A 25,039-nucleotide genomic window follows, 5' to 3' on the forward strand; every position below is an offset into this window, starting at 1 on the left:
TTGATGAATGCCTGCAACAGGCTGCGGTTCTGTTTGCATTAGGTAACCGTACCTCATGCATAGTATGAATGGTCACTTCTGCTGCCCTGCCTGGCGCTAACATGGTATCAGTTCTTTAAAATGCTGTGTGAACAGGATTAAATGCATGTACAGGCTCACGTATATGTGTATTTCACAGGAAAATCATGGCCTGTATAAATTCCTTGGTAAAGCAGAGGCCCTTTGCTACCCAGGAGGACAGCCAACAATCAAAAGAACTAAAATACAAAGTTGTGGGGTACAGAGCAGTGAGGGGTGCTGCACCGGAGCACCTCACCACCAAAATGCTACCCACACCACACGGCACCGAGAAGACTGCCAGAGCCCACCCGATGGACAGGCAATAGTCACAGCAACACCGCCGCCAGGCAGGCTGGCAGATGCCCACGGAGGGAGGCAGGCGGGCAGGCAGGTCACGGCTCTACCCGCTACAAGGTACGCCCACGCCCACGCCCACGCCCACGCCCACGCCCACGCCCACGCCCACGCCCACGCCCACGCCGCACGACAGAGACTCCACCCCTTCCCCAGCCCCGCCTACCCCGCTGCACATTTGTATACCAGAGGCCTCGCCCCTCTGTGTGACGAACCTATCGAGCGCGACTTATAACGACTGTTGCCCCGCCCCTCTCTTCTGCCACCGATAACGGAAGCGCTCGGAGGCCGAGCAGCGACGCGCCCCGCGCGCGGCCTGCGTGCCACCCCACCCACACGCACTCCCCCCCCCCACCCCCCTCCGGGCAGCATGTGGGGAGCGAGCCCGGGGTGGGCAGCCGATGCGGTGAGTGCGGGCGGGAGGGGGACAGGGGAAACGGCCGCTCCTTTCGTCTTTTTCCTCCTCAGCCCGTCTCCGTACTGCGCGCGCCCCGCAGGCCGCTTCCCCTCCCCTCCCCTCCCCTCCCCTCCCGCCCCGCCCCGCCCCCGCCGGCGAGCGCTCTGCCAGGTTGGGGAAGGGGGTGGGGGGCGTAGGCCACCATCTTTGGGGAAGCCTGCGACCCAGATGGAGAGGTAGTGGTGCTGTGCTTAGATCGACCAGCCCGCCGTGCCCTTGAGCTCTAATGGGATCAGTTCTGGAGGGGGTCGGTAAAGGGGGTGACTGCAACGGTGGTCCCCTGCCGCACAAAGGGGGTAAGTGCTGATACAGCTGCGGAGGGTGTTGTCATTTCACGTTGTGTCCCGTACTGGTGCTAATGCTGTTCTTCCTTCTCGCTTCCCCTCCCTAGCGCTGCACTCTTACCTCAGCCAAGTCTTCTGCTCGGGTGCCTTGTTCTCTAAGGAAGAGCCAGAGCGTCCCTTAGCACTGCTAGTGTTCCCAGCGGGGAACTATACAAAGTTGATGTTTGTAGGCAAAAGAATCTTTGGCAATGAAGCACAATCTGCCAAGTGGAAGCAGACAGCACAAGAAAGCAGACAGAATAGCCCTTTGGAATGCTTCTGTATTTCTTACCGTGAGGGGGTAAGACACTGGAACAGGTTGCCCAGAGAAGTTGTGGATGCCCCATCATTGGAAGTGTTCAGTCAGGTTGGACGGGGCTTTGAGCAGCCTGATCTAGTGAAAGATGTCCCTGCCCATGGTACAGGGGATTGGACAAGATGATCTTTAAAGTTCCCTTCCAGCCCAAACCATTCTGTTATTCTATGCGCTGTAAAGTGTGTTTATCATTCAAAGTTAAAAGTACTTCTGGAAAAATGAGGGAATGCATTGCCAGTAGTAGTAAAGCCATTCAGTCACAGCACAACACACAACAAGCATTCATTCTGTTTAGGAGGATGTTTTTGCTGTTAGAGTAATTGTGTTTAATTTGAGCTGTTCTGGTAACTCCTGGACCAGTAGAAACAGTGCTGATAATGGGAGTTGAGCGGCCTTCTGTTAGCAATGGCATTGCTAATAAAATTCTCAGTGCTGCTTCTTTGACAGTTGACATCCTGTCATCCACAAAAACCCACTGACATTTTTCTGCTCCACTGTGCATGCATTCACAGTTTTCGGACAAAAAGCTACCAGCTCCTTTTAAATGCTGTGGGTTTGATCTTAAATTCATCAGTAAGTTGAGCAATTTCCTTCAAGCATTTTGGATTTGTATCACCTTTGAGAACAGCCCTCTTGTTTTTATGGCTTTATGTGTTCTTGCCTTTGGGTCATTCTTCCATACTTCTAAGTATCCTGGAATCTACCTTTGTACCCTAGACCTTGTGACTAGGGTAATACTTCTCTGTAACGTGTTCAAAAGGCATTATTGATTTGATTGATCAAATTCAAGGCCCTGAACTAACATTCAGGGATGGAGCTGAGGTCTGGCTGTTTTAGTGGGAAACATGAGGAAGCTAAATGTTACCAAAAAAGCCTGAATTGCTTTCCTCTTGGCTTTAAAAAAAGTGTAGACTACCTCTGCCTTCTCTCTGTAGGAAAGAACATTGCCAAATACTCATCTGAGAGGAATAATCAAGCTGAAGGTGAAAGATTATCATCAAAAGACGTTGGCCAGTTGTGCTTTTAACACCAAGCAAATTGTAGGCTCTGTGACTTTGTATTGCTGTGAGGAATAGAAGAGATGTTGGCAGATGCCCTCTGAAATAGCGAGCAGTTTTCTTATCTCTTTCAAAATATTTTTCCATGCAGCTGATGTACCTTTTGTGTAGTTCTGCTTGAACTTCAGGCAGCTATCCATGTATGTAGCTTTGTGTAGGCTTCCACTTGTACTAAAATAGGTTTGCCCTCAGATTCTGCAATTTAGGTATGTTGCAGAGGTCCACTTCTGATTCCCCTGTTTTCTAAGCGTCTAGATTTTTGTAGCCCTTTGGAGCTTTTGATGATTAGAATACAGTCTCTAGCTATTGCCACAGAGAGGTTTCCGGGATTGTTCTTCAAAGAACCACAGAGGGCTAGCTTGGGAAAAATGGGGGGGAAGGGTAGTGCTAGAAGAAGTGCCTTGTGTAGTGCTACAGGAAGTCCCTTCTGCTCTCAACTCCTGCCCCAGTAGCACTGGCCAGCTGGTGCCTACTTCTAGTGTCCAGTATTTGCCTTCTTCAGGTCTCTACTTTTTCTGGGTTGAAGTGTCCAGGAGACAGCTGAAGCATCCAGGATATTAACTGGACATTGTTTGACTTACTTGTGCTGGAGGGTGTTGTTCCACTTCTTGGAAGCAAAAATTAATTTGAGGAAGTTGTTGGGAAGAGTGACAGTCTTGGTTAAGCAGTTAGAGTGGCTGAATTGCTGACCTCTTCTGGGATTAGAGCAAGCTTCTTTCTCTGAAAGATTCCCCCGAACCTACGTAGAATTTTTGCTTGGGGAGTGATGTGGCAGACCGAGTTGACATGTTAGGAGATATATGCAAGTAGAGTCAAGTACTTTCAGAGTTTTCAGGATTTTATTGATGAATGAAGAAGGAGCTGAAATCTGGCAGGGGCTGTTCTTCTAAAGGTATGCCAGCATAGCTCTTGGTGGGCTTGAACTTGTCTAGCTGCTTTTTGAACTTCCATAAATTTGCAGCATCCACAGCATACCATGTAAAGGAATTCCGTAGATTGCCATCTGTTCTATGAAGTTTCTCTTTCACTTGTTTTGAACTTGACATGTGCAACCTTTGATAGGTGCCTCCTTCTTATGTTGGAAGAAAATGTGATTTGTTATTCCCTATTCAGTTTTGTCATGATTTTGTAGACATCTGCTATATCCTTTCCTCAGTCCTTTTTCTTCCATCCTGCAGAATCCCAACTATGGTAGTCATTGCTTGTGTCGAAGCTACTCTGGCTTTTGGTGTGAACCTTCTCTGTAATTACAACTACAGAGTACCAGTAATTTTACTGTATCATTTTTAAGTGGGTGCATTAGGAATGAAACAAACCTTCATGCACTGTTGAGGAATAATGCACTGTGGACTTGCACAGTTAAATAATTACATTCTTTGTCTCAGTTTTTAATTTTTTTTTCTAAGAACTTTTGATATCCAGTCTGATTTGTTCCTGTTAGTGAGTCCCTAGTAGATGTTTTCATCAAGCTATCAGATGTAATCCCAACACCTCATTCCTGAGTGGTATGTAACTCAGAGCCTGTTGTATATATGAATAGCCTTGCTCGTATGACCATCAGTATGAAATTTAGCACCTCTCTTTGATCTGATAAAGCCTATAGCTCTTGCCTTTACTGGCACACTTACAGACATTTGAGAAAGTTTTGAAAATATTTAACTAAATTAATGGTTAATACTGGATAAGTAGCAAATTGAGAATTTTTCTCTGAAAAAGAGGAAACAAACCTGCCCTTTGCCTGCCAGGGTTTTTTTTAAGTATTGAAAAGTCACTTTATTTTGCTTTTTAATGAATTTCTCAAATAATGTGTTTTTGCAAATAGCATCAAAACTTTTTTTGTGTATGTGTGTGAATGTTTCAGGAAATGCTTCAAAGAACATCAGAAGATTTTTTTCCAAAGATGGAAAGTTCAGTTGAAGAGATGGATACCTCTGATACCCAGTGGGGCTGGTTTTATTTGGCTGAGTGTGGTAAATGGCATATGTTTCAGGTAAATACCTATGAAGTTATATTAGTTATATCCATACATAAAACTACCTATTGCTGAATTTGTCTAAATGTGTTTTTTCATTTATTTTGAAGACTGATTCAAACAGTCACTGCTCTGTTAGCAGTGAAGATATTGAAAGGAGCTTCCGAACAAACCCACATGGTTCTGTTTCTTTTACTACTGCAAAATTTAACTACACGCTAGACTTTTCAGGTATGTATCTTTTCATAGAGTAAATTTAAATAATAGAAGGTGCCAGATACACCAGTTTGTTCATTCAGCAAATTATTGTCTTTGTATCTAGTGCAAAAACTCGTGACTGGAAATGTCGTCTTTACTGGAAAGTACATAGGAGTTTTTAGAAGCAGCTGCCCTGTTACATTTTCTAGTGTAGTTTATTAATAAAGTAGCATGTCTTGTTTAGTAGCACTTTCTGCCACTTACCTCAGATGTAGGTGGTATGTAGCATACGTCTATGGGACTGGGAAGTTTGAACATTTTTTTCTTTAACGTGCAACTGCTTGTAAGCTTGAAAAACCTCTTCCATTCAGAGTCTGTGTAAGAAACATTGATATGAAGGAAGCTTTCTGCAAAATACTGGCATCAAATAATTCAGCAGGTACTTGAAGCCAGTTCTGTTGTCAGAATAACAAGGAGACAGGCAAAAGGATTTTCTAGTAGATTTTAAAGATCTCACTTATGCCATGCTTGTAAATTACAGAAAATTACAGGATTCTAATTTGTGTAGCTTATTATAAATTAACGTCCTTTGTTCAAAGGTGTGTTCTAATGACTTCTTTTTTTTTTTTTTTTTTTTTTAGCTTTTCCATCCATAGATTGTTTATTTTCTGATTAAATTACGAAACAGCTATATGCTTAAATAGAAGCCTCTTCCAAATCAATGAAAATAATAGTATTTCAAATACAGAAAGTGGGGACTGGGTAAAACAGCGATGTACTGGGAGTAAAGTAGTATGTAACAATACAAGGAGTTCTATGTTTACTTGTGTTGAAATGTCTGTTTAAAAAAAACTTTGTTTTACATCTGGAATAAAAACACTAAATGCAAATGCTAAAGAACAATTTTTATGTTACTGTTTGTAGGTCATGATGTCTTGCATTAAGGATAGTAGTAATGTGGTTTGTTATCCTAGTTGTATTAAAGTCAGTGGAAGTTTTGCCAGTGATTTAGTAGGGCTGAATGTTAGATGGGTATTTTAACAATAAATGTTTTGTTTGTGTAATATTTGCACATTTTGCCAACTCATATAAATGACAATGATTCTGAGGGCAGTATTTAGAAATGTTTCTCGAAAATGTTGATTTGTTAATTGTTGAAATACAAATTCCTGTCAAGCAACTTTGGTGTAGTAATGTTATTTTTAAAAAATGACACTTAAATGTTTCATGTGCTATAGATGAATTCCAGAAACTTTCATCTTAACTCTTGTTTTATGCTCAGTGATGAAACAAACCAACCTAACTACACTTAAGCAACGTCCAATAAAGCGAGCTCCCTTTTCTATCAGTGCTTTCAGGTAAGGAAATAAAAGGAAGACTCCTTATTTTTATTTTATTCCTGATTCTTCTAAGTAAAATGAAATTAAAATATGTTTTACATTTATTGTTTATATTTATTTACTTTTTGCATCAAAGAATTTGAGATGTGAACCAAGGTGGGAGAGCTAGTCGAGTGAAGAAGGAAGACATTTCAGAGAAGAGTGATGAAAGAATTTTTAGTTTGTTTTTTATCTTTTTTCTGAGAAAGTAAGGAACTTATAGTGGGAGAGGAAAGGCATACTGAATACTGATATCTTTTGGCAAGGTTCTTAAAGCTGTGCCTGACTTAGCCATTGGAATCCCTTGCTGTAAATACCCGTTGAATCAGAATTGCTGTGGAGAAGCAGCAGCAAAAAATAAAGTAGTTTGTTCCATTGTAATAATGACTTCATAAATGATTTAGAAGTATTATTGTAATAGCAAAAAAGATTGAGTTATATTTTCTTGCCTGTATGTTTTAATGATTTGAAATTACAAGAAATTGCGTCATAACAACCAGATTGTTTTATGAGTCTAATTGCTTTAGATGGTAAGTTTCTTACCATTTGATCAGTCATTAGATGCAAAGCTGTGCTGATGTAAATGTAATACTCACTAAACAAACTGATCTATGCAGTGATACTACCACAGGTAAAATTGACTATATGGAATATGTGGGTTTTTTTCCCCAAATAGTTTCTTAGAAATAATTTTAGTTCTGAATTGTAGTCTGGTTACACTTCCAAAAAGAAATTTGGCATTTGTAATAAGAAATGTAGTAGCAATCTTTTTACACTGACATTCAAGAAGGCCTGGTTTTTTTGAAGTGTCAACTGTTTTTTCAATGGATATTTGCTGAAGAGTGCATGCAGTAACGGGGAATTCACTTTTGTTTCTTGAATAATTGCATTCAGTATTCTCTTTCCATGTGATGACACCATTCTTTACTTTCAGGAGATTGCTTCTTTTAGTCCCAGTTTTAAGGGTTAAAAGCTGCTATGTATGTGGTGTATATGCTTAAAACATTCTTTTTTTGAGGGTTTGGTTTTGTTTTTTTAAAAACATATTCAACTATAATCTTCAAGTGTGTGTTTCTAACATGATGCTTTTAAATACTTCAAATGAGGGCTCAGTTTCCAGAGGCTTAGGCTAGTTTTAATTCCTGATAGTTTGGAATGTTCAGGCTATATCTACATTCTCACATTTCTAAATTAGTGTTGCTCTCCTGATGTTGTGGACCTTTCTGACCATCTCTTCCGATTTATCTTCCTACTTTTGTTGGGTAGATGGTGTATTAAAACTGTTTATTACCATGGTTTATTTATAATAAGCTAAGCTAAGCCATATTAACAAAATAAGACCTCTTGCCTTTAACCTTACCTGCTGACAACAGCCTTTGTTTGAATTAAAACCCTAGAGTAGTTTTGTATAAGTTTGGGTTTTGTTTGCATACCGTATTGTTTGGAGCAGGAGTTTGACAGGAAGAAAATGCCTCATGTCTTTGATGTGATGTGTTTTTACCTTTTTTTGTTTGAAGTTTCATCTGTGAAAATGAGGCTATCCCTATGCCTTCACACTGGGAGAATGTAAATACTGAGGAGCCATATCAGGTAAGAGTTGGTATGCAAGTTGGTCAAAAACATGTGGTAATGAAATACTGCATCGAATTGAAATCGTACTAACCTCTTTTTTTCCAGCTTATTCCATTGCAAAAGAAAACAAATGAATATAATGAAGTTTCTAGTCTCTTTGGAAAAACAATGGATAGCCACCGAATTAAAAGAATTAAGAGAATACAAAATCTAGACTTGTGGGAGTTTTTTTGCAGGTGAGATTTATTTCTAAAACCAACAGTCTTAAGATTGTTAACGGAGCAAATCTTGAAGGCATGCAGCAGAAATAGGTTTAATTGCTTTTATTATTAATGCAAATTTGTTACTTTTTATCTCTTTTTAATTTTCTTATTTGTCATTCCTCTGTATTCAAAATTCCATTTTCAAGACTCTGTAGCTTCTACAGGTACAGAAATGTAATACTTGTAGAAATGCATTAGATGTAGATGTAGCACAGATAAGACTGATGCATTGAAGATGTTCAGGATGTCCATGTGGTAGATGCCCATGATACTTACAGTGAAGTAAGGAGAGCAAAAATAAGCTTTTTGTAAAATAAGTCCTTGACAGGCTTGTATTATTTTTATTTCTAGTGAACAAAGTAAATTAATATTTGTGGCTTGTTTAATTTCTCAACTTTGTGAAACCTAGGACAGAATTAAGCGTCCAATTAGCACATACTCATTTGATTTCTTTAAGTTTAATGTGCTGTAAAAGCTTTTTCTAAGTTCCCTGCTTTTCCCTCTTCATATTGTGCTGGCCTGGAAGAAGTAGGAAGTGCTGAGTTCTGTTTCCACTTATTTCGTAGTATCAATCTTAGGCAGTTGTATTTGACAGAAGTTATTTGTGTAGCCTCTAAAAAGGAGTACATATCGGAATCAGTTTTAAAGATGTATTACATTATTAAAACCAACTGAACTAAATTAAATAGTGAGGAAATAACTAAGCAGATGTATATTAAAATTTTGCATAAGTTACATGATTTTTTTGAAAGATTTATTGTTCATTTAAAGCTATATCATGAATATGCATAGGAAATTAATTTAAGAGTTGGTTAGGAGAGTTAGCCTTCTCTTAATTGCAAATTTATTTGGTTATGTTTGCCTCTTTAAGTATTAAGGCTTATTTGCTTGGCCTTGTGTTTCAACATCTACCTTTCTACAAATAAGTTTCTGTAGAGGTGTATTTATACCATGTTAATACCAATCTTAATTTTTGAGAATAGGAATAGCAAGCAGACTTTAAAGTAAATGTCCTTCGAGTCTCTAGATGGCAGAGGGGGGCAGGGGAAGACCTTTTTTGCTTAGCTTAGGAACTGATGTCATTTGGAGAGTGTACTAGTTCTCCTGACTGGTCAGTGAGTAGAATTCATGGTTTTAGAACTCTGAATCTATGGATGCTGTGCTAGAATATTCTAAAGGTACGAAACTGACAATGGGAATTAGAATTTCGTACATCAGGAGTATTACAGTATCACCATATAACTAACTACAAAACAAGGTACTTTTTAGTACCTGTATGATATAAAAGTATATGGAGAAAAGTAATTTCAGTTTTAAAACTTTTTTTCCTGTATCAAAAAAATACAAGTAACAATGAAAATTGCTAGAATAAGTGTATGCAATTGGGGCTTAGCTGCTTTTCTGCTGAGGGTAAAATACAGCCTTGGAGTAGATGGGCTTACACACACTGGTGAAGAAATTATTGCCCAGTAGTATATTACAAAGAAGTAGGTATTCCATCATTTCAAATTCACTAACAGTTCTTTTGGTGTCCCATGTGGGAAAGTGAAAGTAACAGAAGATGAATGTTAGTCTAGCATATTTTGGTTTATGCAGTTTGGAGTTGTAGAGGAGTACAGCAAGTAGAAAACAGCATTTGGTCAGTGAGATTGCTGACTGTCTTTAGAAACAGCTTGTGTGCTTGCACATGTACAAAGAGCATGTCTCTGGGTATTTAGTTTTGCTTTAGGTTTCTCCTTTATTGAGTGAACTGGCTGTATGAGAGCCTTCTGAGTGGTGGATCAGCTTAATTTTGTTTTACTGGATTAGGTTGTCACTGCTGGTAGAAAGTGCTAAGATGATATTTTTTAGAATAGTTGGACCCCTTGATTTCTGTTCCAAATCAACAAAAATGCTGTGGCATTTCTGCATTCTGCAGAGTCATCTTCCCAGTGTGCTCAGTATATTCCACTACTTAAGAGGAACAATTGCTGTTTAAACTTTTGTGGTTTTGAGAAAGTGATTTGTTTCATTGATAAGGTCAGTGATTTGTTTCATTGATAAGGTCAGTGATTAAATTTGAGCATTGCTTGAATGATTATTTGCATCATTGTGGTGGTCAAAACACATTTGCCTGTTATAACAGTTCCCGTATTAATGACTATTTTAAATTGGTTTTATGAAATCAACTGGTCGGAGGTAGTGAAGGACTGTTACAGAATATTTTTGGACAATTGATTATTCCCCTTTTCTGTAAATTTGTTCTGTTCCCCTATTTCAAGAGAAGTTACTCTAGGCTACCTTTATACATTGTCAGAGATCAGCAGCCAACAATAGAGGGCTGCTGGTTGAAAAATTTCAAATGTTCAGCATTACTAGCCCTTAGCTCAGAGGTGTTGCCTCACACAGGTAGTTTTCTCAAGATGCAGGGAATCCTGGCTCCTGGGTTTTGTTGAATTGCACTCTAATAGAGTGGAACTTGAGTGCTTGGAACCTCTCTGCCTCTGACACAAAATGTCACAAATTAGATTATTAGTGAAACCTCCCAGATACCCTTGAGATTCTACTGACATTCTCCTGATTTGGAAGGCAGTTATAGGGGAAAAAAAGACACCAAAAAAAATTAAGTTGCCGAGACATAGGTATTTTAGTTTGCACTAAATGGAGGAGAAAAAAAAAAGTTGAACAATAAAACAGAATAAACATATCTTTTAAACTAAGTACTGCAAGATTTTCACTTCTGTGAAATGTACTTATTTATAAACAATGCATAATTGCAATGTAATGCCATTAAAATGATGAAGAATCTTTGCTGCCTGTCTCTTTCCCTGGACCTGGTTGATGGGACTTCCTCAGACTACATCTAAACTGTAGGCCCTGAGAATGCCTCCCCAGTTCAAGTGTGCATCCAGTTATAAGCAGATTGCTTAATTTGATAAGCCTAAGTATGTGCCTGATAAATCTAAGTATGTAGCACAGTGCCCCATGCACTGTGGCTTTTATAGGAAGAAAGTTCAGGTAGATCAACAAGAAGAAAAGTATGATGCACTCCAACGTGTTTTTGTCTGGACAGTCAAGGGATCGTAACTATGAACAGCTTAGTGACTTAGACACAGCTCCAGAGCCAACTTCTTCATGGATCTTAGGAAAACCAATCTGACAGAAAGTCACTTAAAGATGGATGTAAAATGTATCTGTACTTTAACTGAAGGTGTGCTGTAGCCTTCTGCCCATGAGACTGTAATATAGGTTCACCTGTAGTATAAGGTGGGGTTTGGGGGGGGGGGGGGTTTGGTTGGGGTTTTTTTTTCCCCCCAAAAAATTCTAGACTGATGTAACCCTGTCAATGCATAACTTATCTCTTTTAGAAAGTATGTGAACCATAAATTCAGAAAACCATTATGAAACAATCATGTTAAAGTAATTTTAGTTAAAAATTTAGGTAATTTTATTTTTAATATTTTTGCTGGTATACCTGGGTAATTATACTTTATAGTCCACTAGCTTTATTATCCCTCCCACCATGCTATTTAAGTAGGTGGAGGGAACAAAACGGGAGAAAAATGCCTGTCTTTTAAAAATGTATCTGCAGAAAATGACCACACTTAAACTAATGCCAAATGACAATGTTGATAAAATTGGTATAAAAGACCTTTTTTCCTGATCTTGGATTACTTCTGAAAATAGTCCACAGCATCCAGAAGTGTGTGATTTCTAAACATGTACCTTAAGAATTCTGATCTGTTTAAAAAATAGAATCATCTAGACACTTCTGAAAGTGGAATGTATGGAGTGTTTTAAATCTGTCCCCTCTGCAGTATTTTCGGAGTAGTGACTTAATTTGATTGTATGGATGTTTGTAATGCTGTATTGTTTGTTCTCTGTAGGAAAAAAGCTCAACTAAAGAAGAAAAGAGGTGTCCCAACTATTAACGAGCAGATGTTATTTCATGGCACCAGTAATGAATTTGTAGAAGCAATATGTATTCATAACTTTGACTGGAGAATAAATGGGATGCATGCTGCTGTGTATGGAAAAGGTAAGTATTTTTGTCACATACAACAGTTTGGTAATCTTAAGAGTTCAACATTGTTAAGTGTTTTCTGTAGTATGTTCTTTGTGATGTACTCCCTGTGTTTATCCAAGAGCTGTTTAATATAGCTCTGCTTTTATATTAAGTGTAATTAAGAAGGTTAGAATGCAGTAAGGAATGCAATTGTCATAACTGGCTGGTAGGACCAGGGTGTGTGGGGAAGGGATGCCCAACAAAGCAGTGTTGATCACAAGACAATCTCCCTACTAAAACGTTCCCACTGAAAATATTTGGTCATGTTGCTATAATCTAACAGTTTAGAAAAAAAAATTGGATTGCTAATGAACATAAAAGAACAGCATCTTTCATCATCCTGATACCTATATCCATGCTCTAGTAGTTAAGCTGTCATGATAAGAATGTAATCAGATTTTTTTTTATTTGAAAGGGACCTATTTCGCAAGAGATGCATCATATTCCAGTCGTTTCTGCAAAGAGGACATGAAGCATGGAGATACTTTTCAAATTCATGGTGTGAATCTGCAGCCTCATCTGCATAGACCAGATAAAGTCATGTTTCTTGCTCGTGTATTAACTGGTGACTATATCAATGGTGATTCAAAATACATGAGGCCTCCTTCAAAAGATGGAAGTTTTGTGAACTTGTATGACAGCTGTGTGGATAATACCTGGAACCCAAAGATCTTTGTTATCTTCGATGCCAACCAAATCTACCCTGAGTACTTAATAGAATTTTGTTAAGTTTGAAAGGAGGTGAACTGATTATTGTTTGTGTCTTTTTGATACTTTTGTTCCTTTTGTAAAGACAACAATATAAAAACATGAAGCGCGAAAGGAGAGAGATGAAAGAAAAGCTACCATATGTTTATGGAAGAGGGAAGCTATTAAACGTTTAAGAGAGATTGTCGAACTGTTTTTAAAAATCTGTAACCTTTACTAATGCATTTTTAAAATTTAGAGACTATTACAAATTTGAAATTGCTTAGTGAGCCTTAAATACATTGGGCATTGGTAAGTTTTCAAAGGCAAGATTTATGTTTTGATTTTTTTTAATATATTACAAGTATTTATTCATGTGGTAGAAATATGCCTGTAATGTAGTATGCATATGATGAAACTAATCTTTTATAAAGATTGTCCGTAGAACATAAAAATAACAAAACCAACAACAACAAAAAGAACCCAGGGGACTTGGCTACATACGTGTGTATGTTTGTGTTCTGTAGTACATGTTGCTTTCTGTTTGGACGTCTCTTGGTTTGAATTCTAAACCTACCAAAAAATCAATCTGGAGAAAACTGATGAAGGAGCTATAAAGCTCACTGAAGCTGTTATGTTTAACTTTAGGTACGTTTTACTGTAAGCTTCAATTATACTTGCAAAGCTTTAATGAGATACTTGCAAGATTACAAAACCCTTGCACTAGGATTTGAACTTTGGTTTTGATGGAAATGATGCCCATAAGCTCTTGTGGTTGTTAATTGTTTGGTATGTAACTGTTGAGCTCAGTGTTGGGGTATCAGCAGTGCCATACACCTTTCTGAGTTCTTATTCCGTAGAAATTTTGCCCTCTTACTATAGTATGCATGTGCATACACTTAGATTCATGCAGCTGTGCTGCTGTGATTCTTGCCTGGTCAGGGTTTAAGAAGTACTCAGTGCTTGTGTACTTGCTGTTACTGAAGACAATGTTTAGATTAACGTTACTGGAAATAATACAGTTAAACTAACGATGAAAATTTCAAAAGATGCCATCCTTTAATTTTTAAACACTTTAATAGAAAACATTCAATAACACTTGTGTAGGTCAGGTTTTCATAACTGGTATAGTTGTAAAGTTAGAGAGTATTTTTCACATGTAGAAAGAGCAAAAGAGACAATATTTAGGTAAAGAACAAACTTGAGTACCTAAATACATGAAGAGGCTGAAGAAGGGGCTGTTAAAGTGAAATGCACTGAAATGTTAATTGTGTCCCTAGTGTTTTTCTTTGTTAAAGGACCTAAGGAGCACTAAGGGACAAGGTCTAAGTGGAAGCCCTTCCAGGCTTCTTCTTTGGCTATGACCAGTAACAAATCGCTATAGAAATAGTATATAATTATGGCAGATACAGAATGATCTGTATTGGTCTGTCATGGAATTGTTAATTGACTTTTTGGATCAAAGGCTATGTTTAAAATTTATTGTATTTAAAAGGCACTGCAGCTGGCATGACCATGTCTGCTCAAAATCATATTAAACCTATGGAACTGGAAGCAGAATATGACTACATATCTGGTATCATAGCTGAGGACGCAAACATCTCTTCTGTCTCCTTAGTGCTGTTACCTTTGCCTGTCAGTGGATCTTGCACAAGTTGGGTGTCTGTTTGTATTTATAATTTCATGGCAGCTTTTCCTTTTGCTTCTGTTCCTAAACCATTTAGGGCTAAGATGCATTTTCCTTTATTTTAGTGCAACAGGAAGTATGATCTCTGATCCCAGTGGCAAACTCTAGGTTCTACTGTTGTAGGCATGATTTGTGTTTGATTCACTACTATGCTAGCTGTGCAAAAGGCACATTGTTCCCCACACTGTATAAAATATTTAACAGCAAATCATGCAGGGAATTTGTGTATTACTGCCTGCTTTTTATTCTTATCCAGTATTCTACAGAACATACATTTTATGAAACTAACAAATACATGTGCTATTGTTCCTTTGATTTGGTCTTTTATTTCTTCTGAGGTCTGAACTGACCTTTTTAGTTAAGAAAACTGAAGTTTCTTTTTTAGTGTCTCATGGACACAAAATGCCATAATCTATACTAATCTTAGTGACTTTTCCAGTTGTTTCTGTGCTGGTGTCTTGTTTATGACTTAACTCACTTAAATTGAATGGCAGAATCTTAATCTTACCAAATCACTGCGCAATTGTAGTTTAAGCTCTTCTTTTAATGTACTGTTCTGTTTTCTGGTGTCCATTTTTGTGCTGATGCATCTTGATACTGAAGATATCTGTAAAGTAGCAATCCTTTTGCTGACAAGGGGAGAGAGATTATTATTGCAAGCAAGGTGTAGAACTCTACAAGTAGCCAGTACAAGAAATAGTTGCATTTATAGAAGGAACAGTGAGAGAGGAAGGGAGGAAAATAATTTCTTGGGCTATGGAGAATCAAAGAAATGAAAAGGGGTTTGGTCTGATTCTGGGGAAGGAAACCTGCTATTTTCTGTTACTGTTTTATGTAGTGAGACTTTATGCTCCATTTTCTTTTTACTCCTGTGCAAGAGAGCATGTCATTCTCTTACATGTCTTGATCTGAGGTAAAGCTTTCTTACTAAATTATTCTTGTGGCAGAATATTTTCACACGGGCACAACACTTCAGTATGAGCTGATCTTATTTCTAGATCATACTGGCCTCCTGTACCAGCTTTGCTTTTTAGAATGGGTGTGTACTCAATTATTGCTGAACAGGTCTCATTTCATCCAAAGCAGTCTGGGAGAGTGTCGGTCTTCATTCCCATTCATTTACAGGGGCAGTTTGTACAAACTTTTGATTTTAGGTTAAAATCTGCAGAAACAAAAGGATACAGCTTTATTTTTTAATAGATGTCCCGGTACCCTCACATCCAACCTAGCTGTGAGATACATAATGTACCAGGTGGAGGTAGTGACTTAGATTCCAGGAATACATTGGATACCAGATCAGCTGGTGATTTGAGGACAACTGTGATCCTTTTTAAACCATTATCAGCACAAAAGATCATAGCAGGAAAGCTAAAGTGAGTTTGTGCAGTCTACATAGGTGGAAATTACTTTCAGGAAGAAGACTCATTAGTAATTGATGTGCTTCTCAGTGGCCTATACAGACACTACAGCTGATGAGCTCATGTCAGTCTTAAAATTCCTTTGACCTGTATGTCCATCAGTATTGTAACTATTATTATTATTGGGCACTGTCCAAAACAGCAGACTCCCAAAACAGCATAGGTCTGCTCCAGTATAGCCATCTGCTCTTCACAAGTCACCAAAAATTGTGGGGACTGACAGATGGAATACTTTGTAATGTGTTCGCTTCTCCTGTGCTTCTCTTGCTTTCCTCTGCTGACACAACCCTGCAGAGTTAGTGAGGGATTTTAGAGGCAGCCAAAATAAAAATGTGGTTGCTTGGCTGCGGTTTTTTTGTTGTTTTTGTTTAACAGACAGAATCCACTCACATTGCTGATGAATTCACTGACTTGATTTCTGTCATTTACAGAGTAGAAAAGCCTACCTCAGCAAGCCACACGAGAGGTCAAATGTGGGGGTTTTTTTTGCAAAAAAACATATATTGCATAGCAAATGGACTGGGGGACCCTGGCCTGGACCTTAGCCGCCCCTCCCCCCCCCCCCCCCCCAGTCATGGGCTAGTTTGCTGCTGAATATGCATGCGCACCCCAGGCACACCAGAATTGGGGAAGACACAAGACTCTTCCCCCTGCAGCCAGCACCAGGCACGCAGGCAGTGGCCCATGTTCCTGCTCCAGCAGTTCTGACAGCTGGTTTTGGCAACAGACACCGTTCCCACCCCAGTGGCTGGGGGTTGAAGACCCTCATTGGCTCCAGTCGCTGACACGGAGACCCCCCTCGCTCCAGTTGCTGGGGCCACAGGCCCGGGGCGTCCACTCCCCGGTCTGACCCCAGGAGCTGGCACCAAATTCCCCTCACGCACACACAGGTCTCACCAGTAGCTGGCACACGTCCTTGCAGCGCACATTCATATGGGACAGAGAGTGAGCATACTCAGAGATGTTTAAGAAAAGATTTAATAAGAAGATACAAGAAACTAGGCTGGACTGCATTGATCAGGCACCAGGCTCAGCCAGACAAGTGTACTGGCCAGCCCTCTTTACAGCCTCTTACAGCCCTTTCTGTCTATCCCCCTCTTTGTTCCTCCCTGCTCTCCCTTCCCCTGTGCATCCCCCCACTCCACGGCTCTGCACAGCTCTGTTGATTCCTGCGCCCCTTGCGGTCCGGGGTCCCCCAGTATGCAATATCATCAGTTGCAAAGTCCAGGCCGATCTTCCTGGAAGTGGCACCTGTGGTTTCTTGGTAGCCCATCAGCCAGTGTGCATGCTGAGGTTTGTTCCTTGCTGTTGCCTCCATGTTTGTTTTGTCAGGTCTGTGTCTCTGTATTTTGTTTCTGGTTTCCACCTTTTCCCCTTAGTTTCCCAACTGACAGGTCACCAGTCAGATAACCTCACTGGAATAAACTTTCTCACACTCTCATGTGCCCTTATCAATTGATGTGACTGACCAGGTTTGGTTCTCGTCACTGCCTCTCTTACCATGTCAGTCAGGTTTGTGTCCCTGTATGTTCTTGTTCATGGCTTCCTCCTTTTCTTATTGTCCCTGTTGCATTGGAAAAGGTCCTTGATCAGATACCCTTAAAGGAGCAGACTCTCTCCTTCCACATACCCTTACAGATAATTGTGCCACATAACATGTCCTGCAATTCTGGTTCCCAAATTTGTCCTAACTTGGGGATTTAATTGGAGAGGTCACATTTCATTCCTATGGTAATGAATGCACGTAGTAGGATCATTTGCACTGAGTTTTCATCCTGATGCCTGGACAAGAGAAAGCCAAGGTGGATACAGACAGGAAGCCTGTAAGTTCTTTTGAGTGGATCTTTTAATTTTAAAGGGCCCACTCGAATGTGCGGAAGTAGGAGAGTATTTGGTGTATAGTGGAATAAGCAAGAAAAAAATTGCAGTGTAATGAAGAGTGGTTGTACAGTATGGGAAGAGAGGGTGTACAGTATGGGAAAAGGATAAAGAAAATAAACACTGCCCATTCAGACATTAATCAGTTCCATGGAATATCATAAAATGAGTTTCTCTTCCTTGTGTGCTTTGAGCTGTTACGAGTTTGATACTGCTGTCATGTTAAGGATGGCAAACCAGCTGGTCCTGGCTGTTTGCACACTTATTTGCAGACATTTAAAGATTAATTTACAGCTACTACTTTTAGAGTCTTTTGCAAAAGAGATGGTAACTCCACTGCTAGAAACAACAGTCTTAAGCTATGCTCTTCTGAGCTATTGACTTTTTAACTAGAAATTTCATTAATTTCTGTATTTATATTTTGCCTGCCTATTGCCTTAGAATGTCTTTGAGGTTTTTTTGTTTCAGGATTTTCCTTTTTAGAAAAATGTATTTTGCAATTAGAGAGGGATAAAAGAAGAATAAGAAAGGATAAATGTATCAGTATTTGGGGAAGCTGCTTGGTCCATGTGCTGAGAGTGTGCCTATCAGGAAGGCAGATAGTGGAAGTGACATCTTTCCTATCTGAAACCAAGAATAGTTAGATTAATTTCCTGTTTCAGTCTGCTATGCAATAAATGCCAAATTTTACTTAAAGGGAATGAAATCATATTGACACCAAAAGGAACAACCTTAAACGTGTCTTCTCTTTACTCAGGTTCTCCACTGATACAGTTTTCTTCCCTTTGACTAACAAAGCAATGTAATATGTAAACCAGTAACAGGTAATGAGTATCTGACTCATGTCCTGGTTTCGTGAACAATATAAGGCAACATAAGGCCTTAGCCTGCTCACCTCCCTCTTTCTGTCCCCATGCTCTGCTTGCATTCATGTTGTCATAAAGTGAACCAGATGAAAGATCTGGATCTTTATTAAAAACTAATTTGGATTGGGAAATATGGTTTGGCTTAGTTATAGTGCCATTCAGTTTTCTCTTCTGGTCTATAACACTACTGCATAAATAATATATGGTTTCAGTATAGCTATTTACTGTTGACAAGACACAAAGGAAAATGGGAGAAGAATGTCAGGAAAAAATGTAACAGGAATGACAGACCTCTGTCTTTGAAAGTAGCTCCAATTTATGGTGCACTGTGCATGAAACGATGTCAGCTGTAATGAAAATCTGCCACCTCAAACTTTGTCAGAATGCCATCAGGCTGAAGCAGGCAGAAAAGACTTGAAGGGCAACAGCTGTACTCATCTGTGAGTACATGACTACTGTCGTAGTCACAGTAGGGTTTTTTAATTTAAAGAAGGAGTCCTTAAGAGAAGGATCACCTAATTACCTAAAACATACATAAAAGACCACATTAGCTGCAATAGCCTTGTATAGGGCTTAAGGCATAGGAATTGGAGCAGTAGTTACAAAATGCGCTTGTCCTTCAACCTATTTAGTCACCTTTCTATGCCTCACTTCCCATTTCATCTCTTCTTTTATGTTTACAACATATGGAGTGCAGCTTGCAGCTGAGCTTGACTAGCATCCCCAGATGCCCTTTGTAATACCCTAATGCAGTTTATTGTATTAAGTGATGTGTTTAGGTTACAGACTTGGCGGTGACCAAGTAGCTAGTACATGTAATTTTTTTTCCAGTCAATATCTACCTTTGAGCCAGTAAAGGTTGTCCAAGAAAGTAATCCCAACAGAGAACAGTTGGTGCAAATTAGGCTTTCAAAGGATGATTGGATATTGGATACACTGTGCTATTATCTATGTATTCACCAGTGGGATTACTTTTAAAAGACTTTTTTCTATAAAAGGGCTGGCTGACACAAATACTTTCATCATAGATTTTGTGTTAACACAACTGTTGAGAATACTGTATCCCTGACAAAGCACTGTCAACTAATTACTGGATGTATACGGCAGTGACTTAAATAGCAGCTCCAGACTGAATTTTTGTAACGTTTTTGAATTTATTTTTTTTTTTAGTATAAGAAATATGACCCAAAGCAATGGGATAAGACAAGGACAAGAGATGGAAAACCTGGGAAAGAAGATAAATGGGAGAAAAATGGTTACATAAGTGAAATAGTGCGTGCATGTATGTGCATGTATACTGGGGCTGGGGAGTGGATGCAAGAAGGGGAGAGAACATAAAAATATTACTGCTTTAAATCTGTCCTTTAAAATTTTTAAACTCAATTTTCATGCTAGTGATCTTCCTGAATGTTCAGCAACCTTATGTATTCCCAGTGGGATGGAGTATTAGATGGAGAGTCAGGGGACCTGTAGTCAAATTTTCATCTCTTTTGGCACTTTGTGATGAGGGCAGACTTACAGAAGTGGTACATAAATGATACAGAACTGTCAGAAATGAGAGACGTAGCTACAGCACCTCTTCTAAGCACTGTTGTAAGGAGCACAGGGATAGCAAAGTATTGCTGTCTGCTGTAAGCATAACTGGCTTCTTGTGGGGCCAACATGCTTTCTGGAATATCCCCGCACCAGTGACATCGCATACGTCTTGTCTTTGCATCTCTTCCATGACAGGTGTGTGATATCAGTTTTACTGAACTGATCACTCCAATGTGATGAAAGGAGCAAAAATGATCTGTTTTAATGAATCAGAGGAAACTGTGTTATTGCTCTAAATCTTTCTATTCTATGAAGCAACTGATTTCTGGACAGGAACTTTCTTCTGTTGTGTGCATACACTAGTTATTGCAATAGATCTCCATTTTTCTTGGCCTTTAGCTGCTGTGGTGGTAAATATGACTGATTTCCAATTTCACAATATGAATTTTCTCTGTCACTTTGTAAAAAACAGATTTCTATCAAGCATGCTCATAAGGTGGCAAGTTTCTAAAAGTTTTCCTTTGATGCACAAAATCCTTCACTGAACAGTATTCACTCTATTTATGAGAATTGTATTACGGAAGACAATATAGTCCTCTTTATAATAACTATTCATTTAAACTGAAAAGCCCTGAGCGGAAGAGATGTGACTAACAGAGCTTTTAGCTATCAGTGCACTTCAGCTGTTTCTCTGCTGGAATCTATGTAACGCTTCATCACAGATTGCCAGGTTGTGGACAAAAATACACAGTTTACCCCCTCAGCATAACTGCGGGGGGAATTGGTAAGGCAGTATATAATTAACGTTGGATTCGATCCAGGATACCTTTCCCTTAGGAGAGTAGATCAAGATTTTTAATGGCAGTATGTTTTTAAGACTGGTTTACGGTTCAGCAAACTGTGGAATATTGAGTAAAATTAGAACTGTATCATGGCACAGACTGAGAGAGAAGTCCATCTACTGTACAGCTGGCTCCACGTCCTCACAGTGAAACTTTCCAAAATGGTGTTTTTCTTTTTAAATAAAAATTAAATGCTAATCCTTTTCAGTTTGAGAAATATGAAGAGTGTGGCTGTAAAATGTGATAGGAAAAAAAACAACATGAAGAACTCATTTGAATGTTCCCCTGGGAAAATTGTGGTTTTTAATATTTCAGAAATGGGTTTGCTTAGCCTGGAGGGAAAGGGATTGGAAGAGCATGATAGACGTAAGCATGCACAAAGACTGTACTTTCAGTATTAAGGGGGAAGAAATAGGTCACTGTAGATTAGATAGCTAATTTGGTTTCCTTTAAAGCCACAAGAGGTAGAAAGTGCTGAGCTGCAATTGGGAAGAATGGATACTGTCTCTTGAGGGACAAGGCAAATAAGCAACGTAGATCTTAAGTCTTCTTGCTTTGTAAACTCTTGATTTACACAAATACACCTGTTAATTCATGCTTTATTACTGAGCTGATGTTGCCTTACTGGAAAAAGTACCAGTTTATGCAACAGCTCTAATTAATCATGTGCCAATGCTGAGCTACCCTAGGTTTAAGAAAAATATTTCTAATGCAGGTTATATGGAAGGAAGTACTTGTTAGTTTTTTTAATTTATTATACATTATGCCCAAGAATGGTCCATCCCAGCATCCAGAAAGTCAAGCAAAAGTGGCAAGATGCCTGCATGGATGAACAAGGAGCTCCTGACTGAACTCAGACATCAAAAGGAAGCACACAAGTGGTGGCAGCACAGAGAGGTGACATGGGAGGAATACAGCAACATTATCTTAAGCATGCACGCACAGGGTTAGGAAAGCTAAAACTAACTTGGAGTTGAATGGTGTGAGGGATTTGAGGGGCAACAAAAAGGGCTTCTACAGGTATATCAGTAACAAAACAAAACAAAAAATCAAAACAAACCCAAAACAATTAGGGAAGTGATGGGCCTGTTGCTGAACGGGACAGGAGACTTGGTGACAAAGGACAGGGAAGAGGCTGAGATACTCAATGCCTCAATGGTAAGATCTGCCATCAGGATTCCCAGGGCCCTGAGACAAGTGGCAAAGTCTGGCACAGTGAAGACTTCCCCTCAGTAGAGTTGGATCAGGTGGCTGGTGTAGGGTCCTGTGGCTGGGGTGCTGTGATGGATGGTTATTGACAAAACAAAGACCTTTAATGCCTTCTTCGCCTTTGTCTTCAACACCGATGGTAGGCCCTGGGACTCCCTGGGACCCTGTGTTGGAAGACCGTGACTGGGGGATGATAAACTCCCACCTGACCCTGAACTTGTTCCAGACTTGCTGCTCCAACTTGATGCGCATAAATCTATTGGGCCGGATGGGATTTGTCCCAGGGTACTGAAAGAGCTGGCCGATGTCATTGTGGGACCTCTCTCCATTATTTTTCAATGGTCTTGGGAGTCTGGAGAGGTCCCAGTCGACTGGAAGCTGGAAAATGTTGCCCCAATTTTCAAGAAGGGTAAGAAGGAAGACCCTGGTAATTACAGGCCTGTCAGTCTCAATTCAGTGCCTGGTAAAATTATGGAGAAGGTTATTCTGTGAGTTATTAAAAAACACTTGAGAGACAAAGCAGTCATTGGTCATAGCCCGCACAGGTTCATGAGGTGAAAGTCCTCCTCAACCAACTTAATTTCCTTTTATGACAAGGTCACCCATCTAGTTGACCAAGGGAAGACAGTAGATGTGGTGGTTTTGGATTTTAGCAAAGCTTTTGAAACTGTCTCTCACAGTATCCTGGATAAACTGTCCAGCACACAGCTAGGCAAGTCCATAATACATTGGGTGAGCAATTGGCTGACAGGTCAGGCTTGAAGGGCTATAGTAAATGGCGTTACATCAGGCTGGCGATCAGTCACTAGTGGGGTTTCCCAGCGCTCAATTTTTAGGGCCAGCACTCTTTAATGTTTTTATAAATTATCTGGACACAGGAATCGAATGTACATGAAGTAAGTTTGCCAACGATACTAAACTAGGAGGAGCTGTGGGCTCCCTCGAGGGTAGAGAGGCCTTACAGAGAGATCTGGACAGACTCGAGAGCTGGGCAATCACCAACCTTGTTAAATGAAATTTAACAAGAGCAAGTTCCAGATCCTCCACCTGGGACAGGGTAATCCTGGTTATACGTACAAACTGGGGGATGAGAGGCTAGAGAGCAGCCTCATGGAAAGAGATCTGGGGGTTTGGGTTGATGGCAGGTTGAGTATGAGTCAACAGTGTGCCCTGACAGCCAAAAGGGCCAATCATGTCCTGGGGTGCACCAAGCACAGCATAGCTAGCTGCTCAAGGGAGGTGATTGTCGCACTCTACACTGCACTGGTGTGGCCCCACCTCAAGTACTGTGTGCAGTTTTGGTTGCCTCAACATAAAAAGGACATCAAACTATTAGAGTGTGTCCAGAGGAGGGCGTCCAAGATGGTGAAAGGCCTTGAGGGCAAGACTTATGAGGCTGAGGTCACTTGGTTGTTCAGCTTGGAGAGGAGCAGGCTGAGGGGTGACCTCATTGCAGTCTACAACTTCCTCAAGGGGGGCAGCAGAGGGGGAGGTGCTGGTCTCCTCTCTCTGGTGACCAGCGATAGGACAGGAGCCAATGGAATGAAGCTGCATCAGGGGAAGTTCAGACTGGACATTAGGAAAAGGTTCTTCACTGAGAGGGTGGTCGGTCACTGGAACAGCCTCCCCAGGGAAGTGGTCACAGCACCAAGCTTGTCAGAGTTCAAGGAGCATCTGGATGATGCTCTTAGTCATATGGTTTAGTTTTAGGTAGTCCTGCAAGGAGCAGAGGTTGGACTCTGTCGTGGTTTAAATCCAGCCAGCAACTAAGCACCACACAGCTGCTCACTGCCCCCTCCTTCCCCCCTCCACGGTGGGATGGGGGAGAGAATCGCAGGAAAAAAAAGTAAAACCTGTGGACTGAGATAAAGACAGTTTAATAGGACAGCAGAGGAAGAGGAAAAAAAAAATGATAAAAGAATGTACAAAACAAGTGATGCACAATGCAATTGCTCACTACCCACTGACCAATGCCCAGCCCGTCCCCGAGCAGCAATCGCTCCCCCCCCGCCCCCCCCCCCAGTCTATATACTGAGCATGACGTCATATAGTGTGGAATATCCCTTTGGCCAGTTTGGGTCAGCTGTCCAGGCTGTGCTCCCTCCCAGTTTCTTGTGCACCTGGCAGAGCATGGGAAGCTGAAAAGTCCTTGACGAGTGTAAACATTACTTAGCAACAACTAAACCATCAGTGTGCTATCAACATTATTCTCACACTAAATCCAAAACACAGCACTATACCAGCTACTAGGAAGAAAATGAACTCTATCCCAGCCAAAACCAGGACAGACTCGATGATCCTTATGGGTCCCTTCCACCTTGAGATATTCTATGATTCTAAGTCTATGGAACCGGATGGGATGCATACCTGAGAAGTGAGGGAGCTGGACAGCGTCATTGCAAGATGACTTGCAATCAGGAGTGTTTCTGGCAGGTTTGAGGAAGGTGATCCTTCCCCTATACTCAGCACTCAGACCACATCTGGAGTGTTGTGTGCAGTTCTGGGCTTCCCAGTACAAGACATGGACGTACTGGAGTGAAGCCAACAAACAGCCACTAAAATGATTAAGGGATTGAAACACCTGAGGAGAGACTGAGAGAGCTGGGACTGGTTAGCCTCAAGAAGAGAAGGCTCAGGGGGATAATTTTATCAATGTATATAAATACTTGGCCAGGGGGAATAAAGAAGACAAAGCTAGACTCTCCTCAGTACTGCAAAGTGAAAGGACAAGAGGCAATGGACACAAATTTAAATACAGGAAATTCCACCTAAACATAAGAAAAAAAATGTTTTTACTGTGTGCTTGGTCAAACACTAGAACAGGTTGCCCAGAGAGGTTGTGGAGTCTCCATCTTTGGAGATTTTCAAAATCCAATTGGACAAGGCCCTGGGCAACCTGCTCTAGCTGACTCTGCTAGG

At 40.3% G+C, this 25,039-nt stretch overlaps 1 protein-coding gene across 5 annotated transcripts; it reads left to right on the forward strand.

The window, feature by feature from the left end:
- The first annotated feature begins 686 nt into the window (after positions 1-686).
- On the forward strand, positions 687-15,941 carry PARP11 (poly(ADP-ribose) polymerase family member 11). 5 transcript variants are annotated; one of them, XM_075509765.1, is made up of 9 exons: positions 687-820; positions 1,067-1,167; positions 4,430-4,558; positions 4,651-4,771; positions 6,021-6,096; positions 7,635-7,707; positions 7,795-7,925; positions 11,819-11,970; positions 12,413-15,941. In XM_075509765.1, the coding sequence occupies exons 3-9, from the start codon at positions 4,433-4,435 to the stop codon at positions 12,724-12,726; spliced, it is 993 nt and encodes a 330-aa protein (XP_075365880.1). In that variant the 5' UTR covers positions 687-820; positions 1,067-1,167; positions 4,430-4,432; the 3' UTR covers positions 12,727-15,941. The 5 variants fall into 5 exon arrangements, with proteins under 5 accessions (XP_075365880.1, XP_075365874.1, XP_075365867.1 ...); XM_075509759.1 differs by having other exon boundaries at positions 687-1,167; XM_075509752.1 differs by lacking the exon at positions 1,067-1,167.
- The last annotated feature ends 9,098 nt before the right edge of the window (positions 15,942-25,039 follow it).

This window comes from Mycteria americana, chromosome 1, assembly GCF_035582795.1.
Source record: "Mycteria americana isolate JAX WOST 10 ecotype Jacksonville Zoo and Gardens chromosome 1, USCA_MyAme_1.0, whole genome shotgun sequence".
Taxonomy (NCBI): Eukaryota; Metazoa; Chordata; class Aves; order Ciconiiformes; family Ciconiidae; genus Mycteria; species Mycteria americana.